General features: G+C 35.3%; 1 protein-coding gene and 1 long non-coding RNA gene across 2 annotated transcripts; one reads left to right on the top strand and one right to left on the bottom strand.

Moving 5' to 3' along the window:
• Window positions 1-1,448: 1,448 nt before the first annotated feature.
• Window positions 1,449-3,771, bottom strand: LOC107470811 (uncharacterized). Its single transcript, XR_008003670.1, has 3 exons — window positions 3,696-3,771; window positions 2,727-2,825; window positions 1,449-2,254 (listed from the first exon to the last, which is right to left on the bottom strand). It is a non-coding gene; the product is annotated as an uncharacterized LOC107470811 (long non-coding RNA).
• Window positions 3,772-5,666: 1,895 nt separating this feature from the next.
• Window positions 5,667-9,465, top strand: LOC107470814 (uncharacterized). The gene is made up of 8 exons (XM_052255574.1): window positions 5,667-5,802; window positions 5,874-6,052; window positions 6,161-6,284; window positions 7,466-7,600; window positions 7,670-7,894; window positions 8,898-9,032; window positions 9,102-9,326; window positions 9,406-9,465. The coding sequence occupies exons 3-8, from the start codon at window positions 6,255-6,257 to the stop codon at window positions 9,463-9,465; spliced, it is 810 nt and encodes a 269-aa protein (XP_052111534.1). The 5' UTR covers window positions 5,667-5,802; window positions 5,874-6,052; window positions 6,161-6,254.
• The last annotated feature ends 480 nt before the right edge of the window (window positions 9,466-9,945 follow it).

The raw sequence follows: 9,945 nt of genomic DNA, 5'->3' as shown, positions 1-9,945 counted from the left end.
ATTAATTAAACTATTTAAAATAAAATAATAAAATTAACATTGTCTAATTATTCATAATATATAATTAAACAGTATCTAAATTTTTAATCAATTAAACATAGTTCAAATTATAACTTAAAATAAAGCGGATAAACATTCTAAATACAAGTACAAAAAGTAATGTTGTAAATTTAATTAATATAGCTTGAGTAATTTTTTTTAGATTTTAAAAAATAATATAGCAGCCCGGCAAATAAGCCCACCGAAACCCATCAAAACCTGTGGGTTAAGTGGTGTGAGTTAATTGGGTTTTTTTATGGTGAAAATTCAGTTGAAGTCGACTTCACGTGAATCATCTAATGACTCTCCAATATCAACTTCACGTGAAGTCGACTGCACCTGAGCTTCCACCTTTTTTTATCATAACAATTTTAAATTTCTAGTTCGACTCCCTTTTTTATGAGATATGCAGATTGACCTAACGAATTTCAACCCATTTACCATTTTTAATTATAACATTGTAAGCAAAAACAGTACATATAACAATACGCTTTCACAAAAAAACCCTAAAATAATACTAAACGTCGTCACTAACAAATTATCGTGTCCTAATAATCTGTAATTGTGGAGGCAAATCCTGTACCACATGCTCTGTACTAAAGACTACCGACGTGTACCTAAGACTGCGTTTGTGTCTAAGAATAAGATAGGATAAGACACTGAGAACAGAATAGGACAAGATATTGATGGATAGAGGCACAAAATTTTGTGTTTTTATATTCTATTTGGTGATAAACTAGAATAAATTATGAAAATTGGTGGACAAAATTGTGATCTCTAATAATGGCATTCAACTTGGTGTGCGCATTTACTAACTCAGCACTTTCTTCACAACCTCGCACAACTAACCAGCAAGTGCACTGGGTCGTCCAAGTAATAAACCTTACGTGAGTAAGGGTCGATCCCACGGAAATTATTGGTATGAAGCAAGCTATAGTCATCTTGTAAATCTCAGTCAGACGGATAATAAATGGTTATGGAGTTTTCGAATAATAATAATAAATAAACTGAAAATAAAGATAGAAATACTAAAAAAAAATTCTTTTTTGTAAGAGCATGCGTGGAGTGACGATTATACAATTTACGTATAGTATAGTGTTTTTTTTTTTTTAAAGGAAGTACTAAATAAATGTTTGATATATTGATTTTGGATCAAACTCCTCAAAGGGAGAGAATTAATAAAATAATAAAGTGAAATATTAATCAGTTTTAAATTAAGATAATAGAGTTTACATGATAAGAATTACAAATTCAATGATGATTATTGATTTATCTCTCATTTTATCATTTAATTAATTTCTTCACTAATTCATTCATTTTAGATATACAATATTGTTGACTTATCCATTATCTTTCAATGAATAGAATATAGACTCTACTGAAATCCAATCCAATAGTAAATAATGAATGAGTCGACACATTTTATTCCATGTAAAATGGATACCCCATCGTAAAACACTGCAAATGCGCATAAAGATGTGTTGGTAATTAGTACTAACCATAAAGACTTTAGCTCCAGAGTTGAGAGCATTGATAACCATCTTCCTCTCCACAGGTCCTGTGATCTCTACCTTCCTATCAGCCACAGCCGGTGGAACCGGTGCACACACCCACTCCCCTTCCCTTATGTACCTCGTCGCCGGATCGAACCCCGGCAGAGCCCCTTCATTGTACCTCCTCTTTGCCTCTTTTCTGCACTCCAGAGCATACCTTATATGGCTCCTGAACTCACGTTGCAACTCAGCAACAAACTTCAGAGCATCCTTTGTGAGGATTTTTGCAAACTCCTCATCATATCTTCCCCGAATGTCCACTCCTTCTGGAACATCATAGGACGGATCAATCTTTTTCACTCCTTGTTTGGGATATCCATAGGTTCCAGTATCCATCCCTTTCCTTTTTTTGTTTTATTAACCTTTGTTTCCCCTTCTACGTGCCTATAGTAATAGTATTGGTTCTTGTATGAAAATATGGAATGTGTCTTGAGGGGAAGGGCTAGTTAGGATTTATAGAGCCAATAGAGAAACGGGAGCAAGTTGGATAGGTAATGTTACGAAAACAATCAGAGTCATCATACAAACCGATACAAAATAGGAAATGAATTATCTCAATCAAGGTTCTGAAAACCGAACCGATCATCGAATCGTTTTAGTCACTGATTCACTGGTTTACTGGTCCAACCAGTCTAACCGTGGTTCAACCGAAAAAACCGTTCCTTAATAAAATAATAAATAAATTATAAATAAACATCCTAAGGTATCTTTCAAATTTAAAACCCTATATAACATATCACCAACTAAATGTAATTAATCATCAAAATACTCAAATACTTACAGCAAATATATTGGCAATTAACATAATTATACTTTCATTAAAAATAGTTGAATTGAATTGCAGTGCACAAGTTAAAGACAGAGAATATTGCCTTAATGTAGCTAAGTCAAAAAGTAAAACAAAACAGGCCCTTTTAATTCTTACGCTTGTAGGCTTCAATATAATCATTACCATACAAAGAAACTTTCTTGAAGGGATTTATGGCAACCAAAATAGGCCCTGCTTTTGTCTGAATTTTACAAGATATGATTAACAAGGTTAAATTAAAAGAATATTTTTCAGTTGTCTCAGTGAGTCCAGCTAGATAGAACAAACATCACTGTGTACTGTGGTAATTCTAGATCATATCTTACTTTTCTATCAGGCAGTGAAACAACAGACTCAGTTCCAGAAGATGTTATTATCTTCACCAGCTCCCAATTCCTATTTGAAAGTTGAAGCCAATACTGAACCTTCTGAAACAATGAACTTCAGAAGTAAGGGAAAGAAATAGAAAATACTAAGCTATCCATGTCTTACTAATAATAGAATAGAAAAACTCAATCTCTTAGAACTCAATAATTACATCAGTTATCCAACTAAATAATTGCATCACAGTTATCATAACCTGATTTCAAAGCCTAGAAGCAAAGTGAAATTAAAAACATGAGACATACAATAAATCAAAAGATCACCAATTGCAAATTTTTTTAACAAGAACAGAAGTTAAGAACAATAAAATTAATAAATTATTCACGAAATTAAAAATAGTAACAGCATTCAGCAACAAACATTTAGCATTCAGCACAAACAGCATTCAGCAACAAGACCATATCTGAACTCAACAATCAGCATTCAGCAACAAACATTACAAAATATTAACCAATAATCACACTAAACCTCCAACTAGCAACCAGCAACCAACAATGACAAAATAGCAATAAACATTAGTACATAAACATTCCAAAACAGTGATGACTCTAAACCTGCACCCAGCAACCAATAATTACAAAGCAGCAACATTATAAAACATTACACAAAAATTTGAACAAAAATTCCAGAAATTAAAAAGAACAAGAACCAAGCATTCAGAAATTAAACAGAGCCATCACTCATCAGTAAACAGAACAAAATTAAAAGGAAGGAGCCGATCGAAGCAAAATTAAACAGACCCATCAGTAACCAGAAGCAAAATTAAACAGAGCCATCACTCATCACTCATCAGTAACCACTAACCATGGCAATGGCAAAATTAAAAGGAAGGAGCGAATGCGAAGCAAAATTAAACAGACTAACAGAGCCATCGGTGACCAGAAGCAAAATTAAACAGATCCATCACTAACCTTCGACGGAGACACGGATGGAAACCGACGAGACGACGACAATAGGCAAGGCGACAGCAAGCGGCGACCCAACGGCATTTATTGCAGCAACTGAAGCATGTAAAGAGTTGTTGTGGATGAAGAAGTTTCTTGCAGCACTTGGTTTTAAGCAAGATCGTTATGTCTTGTTGTGTGATAGCCAAAGTGCTATTCATCTTGCCAAGAATTCTACTTTTCATCCAAGATCTAAACATATCTTTGTAAAGATGAATATCAATTTAGTATTCAAAAAATTTAAGTGCTGATGAAATAGTATCTAAAAAATATTATCGATAAAATAATTTTTAAATTATTTTAAAATTTGATAAAAAAAAATAACTATTCTTCTTTTGACTCCATTTTTAAAAAAGAAAATGCTGAGTTGGACCAACAAATTTGATAAAATCTTTAATCTACTCTTAGTCAAATTATAATTTTATCCTCTTCTTGTTGGGTTTTTTTCTCTTCTTTGTGAGGTTCAATCCCAACATTTTGGGAGTGTATTCTTTCACCCTAGTGTCACAACCCTAATTCAGTTTTTTGAGGTTTTTTGAGAGAGAGAGAATAGCCACCAAGTGAGAGAGAAGAGGGAAAAACAGAATTCCCGTTTTTGCCCAAAGCAGTAAATTTCAAATGGCAGTTTCTCAGTTGTTCACCGTTGGATCGGCTTGAAATTTAAACTGCATATTCCTATCATCTTGTTCTTCATTCTGATCGGTGGAGATGTTGATTGGAGATTTGCAGTAGGAGAAATTGGTTTCGCAAGAGAGAAATTAGGTTTCCTGGTTTTACACAGAGCAGCAATTTTGGAACGGCAGTTTCTCATTCTTTCACCGTTGGATCGACGTGAAATTTGGACTGTAGATTCTTCACATCTTGTTCTTCATTCTGAACGGTGAAGATTTTAATTGGAGGTCTGCAGAGAGAGAAATTGGCTTCGACATTAGCTCGTTTTTTGGGTATATTTCATCTTCTTGCCTATTATTTGTGAGCTTTGGTGCATTGATGTTTTGGCTGGTTATTTGCACATTTTTGTGCTTTGCTTAAGACTCTCTTGTACCTCATTTGATTATAGTGGAGCTATTTCATTGGTCTGGACGACCCGTGGTTTTTACCTCTCACATTAAGGGGGTTTTCCACGTTAAAATCTTGGTGTGTTCTTGTTATTGCTTTACTTGCTATATTTGCTTGTTATAGTTGCTGCCATATTGTGTTGTGAGTGCTTCCATATTGTTCTTGTGTTGGACATTGTTGTCGTTTCCGCTGCTAGGCTCTTATTCTTGTGTTGGATATTTGTGTCGTTTCCGCTGCTAAGCTCTTTCACTTCCTTCATCGTGTCAGTGTATCAATTTCTCTATGGATCTCCTTCTTCCCGGTAAAAGCCAGCAGAACCCGCTGTTTCAAACCCTAAACCCTGCCCCCTTTTCCATTTTCACTCTCAGGCATAGAACACATCAAAAGCCGAAACCCAACCCGCAAAATTCTAGGGTTTGTGTTTGCGGTTCCATAATGTCTCAGAACGGGAAGCTCATCCCAATCTCGACCAGCACAGCACCAAGCTCCTCAACCTCACTGATCTTCAGCGCATCGATCCCTTCGTCGAGGAAATCCTCATCACCGCTGCACACGTCACCTTCTACGAGTTCAACATCGACCTCTCCCAATGGGTTCGTTCCTTTATAATCTCCTTCGTTTCATCTATTCCATTCTCTCTCTCTCTCTCTAACGCTTTCTCTCTCTTCTTTCTGCGATTACCGTTTGCAGAGCCGCAAGGACGTCGAGGGATCCCTCTTCGTTGTCAAAAGGTCTACTTTTTGTTCCTTTTCCTCCATCATATCGCAACAATTCATGAATTCCACGATCCGATTGCTTTTTGTTTGATTTTCTCTGATTTAAACAAACGAAATGAACGAAATTCAGTTTTCATTCCATTCATATTTGATGTGCACACAGAAATAAAAAGCATAGCTTGGATCTACTAAGTCATCAAGAACAGATGAAAAGATTCGGACATCACCTTAAACTATTGTTCAGTGATAAGAAACCATCACAATCTCAGACAAAACAACTCTGCAGAGGTTTCTGTCAGGTAAACACTGATAAGATTTGTTCATTCTTAATGGTTTCAATATTATATATGTTGTTGGGTTTTTGTTTCAGGGGACTAAGGTTGTTTCTCCAAACCAAGATGATTTTGCTATGATTTCACCAAGAATTAAACTCAGATGGGAGGCACCTGGCTTATCTTGAGAGGGGTTTCTAAGGATGTGGCAAAGTACAAGATCATTATTGTCCATGGTTTTGGAAGCTCCAAAGAGATGAACTTTCTCGCACCCCAAGTACAATTACTCATTCCCTTTCAACTTAAACAGAATAGTAGTACTATACAATTACGATATTCATATGCTGAATAAGGTTACTCAACGTGTATATATACATATATACAGGAACTAATAGATGAACTAGGCATATATCTGCTGATCAGTTAGAGTTAGGACCACAGTTCTATGTCATTGGAGTCTCAATGGGTTCATATGCTACATGGAGTTGCCTTCAGTACTTACGCCACCGGTACAGAATTACAACCTTCCATATGGATATATAGATTGCAAGACAAAATAGTCTATTAGGATTTGTTTGATAAGAGTGAAATTGATAAGAGATTAATTGAGTATCCAGCTGGATTTTGATCTGAGATTGCATCGCAGTTAGGGAAACAGAAATGAGTTCAGACCGTCTACAAGAAAATTAAGTTAAATAATTTTTCTTCTTGCTTATATTTATATAAATTAGATTTATAAATAATTTTTCTTATTGCTTATATTTTTCTTCGAATTTGTGTGCTCAGGTGAGAGAGTTAAGCATAGAATTCGCTCGAGTTGGCGGAGTGGAGATTCCGAACAACAAGAGAATTGAGTTCTCGCTATAGTACATCCATGGAATCGGAAGGAGCAGAGATCGCAAGATTCTCTGCGATATAAGCATGGACAACAAGGTTACTAAGGATCTCAGCGAAGAGGATCTCATCACTCTGAGATGAAGTCTCCAAATACGTCATTGAAAGCGATTTGGTTAGTTTCTTTTCGCTTAAACCATTCAATTAATTAAGAAGAAAGTTTAATTTATTGATGTGTTTATTGATTTTCTCAGAGGAGGTTTAATGTGCTGAATATATAGAGATTGAAGGCAAACGAAATATCAGTAGTAGGAGTATATATGCTTTTACATTTCCTATTTCCTCTTATATATATGCTTTCTGTGGGTAACAAACTCTGCTTTATGCTTAATTAAATTTGATTAGCTTTCACATTCCTAATTAAGATAGTATTTTGTTGAACCAGATTGGGGTTGGGTGCTTATTAGAGAAGCTAATAAGGCTAATAATTTGAATTTCCTCATATAGAGCTGAAGCTTGCCGGACTTATTTTTCTTCTTGCTTATATTTATATAAATTATATTTAATTTGTTCTTTTTTTGTGGTTTAGTAATGTTTTTTTTTTTGAGATGATGCATATTTTAGAACGAGTGAAATGAGAAGAACCGGTTGATTGTAGAAAGAGAAAAAGCTTTTAGCTTTTTTTGAAGTTAAAGATTGGTTTCTGATATATATTTAGTGGCTCTAATATTTTATATGCTAAAGTTTTTGCTTCTTTTATGGGTTGTTATGTTAATATAATACATTGGAACGAGGAGTTGTGTTGAGACAATTTTGCTTCTTTTGGTTTTAATTTCTATTTATCTCTTCTATTTAGCAGCAGAGAAAGAAGAAGAACAACTCGAGCATGGCACAAACGCTAGCGATGCCTATAGCTCCCTCTCTCGCCCTAATCTCAAACTCCAGACCTCTTTCCAGAGCTGTCTATTTCCCTGTTCTCAACCCTCCCAAGGTAACATAAAACAAACTCTACCTTACATTTCTGAAATTTGTTTGTTTACTTTCGAATTTTTGTGCTCAGGTGAGAGAGTTAAGCATAGAGTGCGCTCGAGTTGGCGGAGTGGAGATTCCGAACAACAAGAGAATTGAGTTCTCGCTACAGTACATCCATGGAATCAGAAGGAGCAGAGCTCGCAAGATTCTCTGCGATATAAGCATGGACAACAAGGTCACTAAGGATCTCAGCGAAGAGGATCTCATCACTCTTAGAGATGAAGTCTCCAAATACGTCATTGAAGGCGATTTGGTTAGTTTCCTTTCGCTTAAACCATTCAATTAATTAAGAAGAAAGTTTAATTTATTGATGTGTTTATTGATTTTCTCAGAGGAGGTTTAATGCGCTGAATATAAGGAGATTGAAGGAGATTCAATGTTACAGAGGATAGGTAGATAGGTAAGTTTGCTGAAGAAGGCAAACGAAATATCAGTGCTATGCGTTGCCGAAGTCGCACTCATCATCTTCTCTACCAAAGGCAAGCTCTTCGAATATTCCAGCGATCCCTGGTTCGTACCTCTTCATTCTCCCTCTCTCTGACCCAATATCACCTTTACTTAATTTCACTGCTCATAACTATACATAATATGGATCTTGATTAATTAGTGAAATTTTAATTTCTGTGTGGAAATTACTTAATTCAGAACGCCACCGATTATGTGTTTTCATCTGTTTCACATTAAGAGTACTGTCCACATGCAGTAGTAGGAGTATATATGCTTTTACATTTCCTATTTCCTCTTATATATATGCTTTCTGTGTGTAACAAACTCTGCTTTATGCTTAATTAAATTCTATTAGCTTTCATATTCCTAATTAAGATAGTATTTTGTTGAACCAGATTGGGGTTGGGTGCTTATTAGAGAAGCTAATAAGGCTAATAATTTGAATTTCCTCATATAAAGCTGAAGCTTGCCGGACTTATTTTTCTTTTTGCTTATATTTATATAAATTATATTTAATTTGTTCTTTTTTTTGTGGTTTAGTAATGTTTTTTTTTGAGATAATGCATATTTTAGAATAAGTGAAATGAGAAGAACCGGTTGATTGTAGAAAGAGAAAAAGCTTTTAGCTTTTTTTGAAGTTAAAGATTGGTTTCTGATATATATTTAGTGGCTCTAATATTTTATATGCTAAAGTTTTTGCTTCTTTTATGGGTTGTTACGTTAATATAATACATTGGAATGAGGAGTTGTGTTGAGACAATTTTGCTTTTTTTGGTTTTAATTTCTATTTATCTCTTACTTCTATTTAGCAGCAGAGAAAGAAGAAGAACAACTCGAGCATGGCACAAACGCTAGCGATGCCTATAGCTCCCTCTCTCGCCCTAATCTCAAACCCTAGACCTCTTTCCAGAGCCGTCTATTTCCCTGTTCTCAACCCTCCCAAGGTAACATAAAACAAACTCTACCTTACATTTCTGAAATTTCTTTGTTTACTTTCGAATTTGTGTGCTCAGGTGAGAGGGTTAAGCATAGAGTGCGCTCGAGTTGGCGGAGTGGAGATTCCGAACAACAAGAAAATTGAGTTCTCGCTACAGTACATCCATGGAATCGGAAGGAGCAGAGCTCGCAAGATTCTCTGCGATATAAGCATGGACAACAAGGTCACTAAGGATCTCAGCGAAGAGGATCTCATCACTCTTAGAGATGAAGTCTCCAAATACGTCATTGAAGGCAAGTTGGTTAGTTTCCTTTCGCTTAGACCATTCAATTAATTAAGAAGAAAGTTTACTTTATTGATGTGTTTATTGATTCTCTCAGAGGAGGTTCAATGCGCTGAATATAAGGAGATTGAAGGAGATTCAATGTTACAGAGGATAGGTAGATAGGTACGTTTGCTGAAGAAGGCAAACGAAATATCAGTGCTATGCGATGCCGAAGTCGCACTCATCGTCTTCTCTTCCACAGGCAAGCTCATCGAATATTCCAGCGATCCCTGGTTCGTGAAAAGCTCTTCATTCTCCCTCTCTCTGATCCAATATCAGCTTTACTTAATTTCACTGCTCAGAACTATACATAATATGGATCTTGATTAATTAGTGAAATTTTAATTTCTGTGTGGAGATTACTTAATTGAGAACGCCACCGATTATGTGTTTTCATCTGTTTCACATTAAGAGTACTGTCCACATGCAGTAGGAGGAGTATATATGCTTTTACATTTCCTATTTCCTCTTATATATATGCTTTCTGTGTGTAACAAACTCTGCTTTATGCTTAATTAAATTTTATTAGCTTTCATATTCCTAATTAAGATAGTATTTTGTTGAACCAGATTGGGGTTGGGTGCTTATTAGAGAA

The sequence above is a fragment of the Arachis duranensis genome, chromosome 10 (genome assembly GCF_000817695.3).
Source record: "Arachis duranensis cultivar V14167 chromosome 10, aradu.V14167.gnm2.J7QH, whole genome shotgun sequence".
NCBI lineage: Eukaryota > Viridiplantae > Streptophyta > Magnoliopsida > Fabales > Fabaceae > Arachis > Arachis duranensis.
The sequence above is the reverse complement of the archived record's forward strand: the minus strand, read 5'-3'. Positions and strand labels throughout refer to the sequence as shown.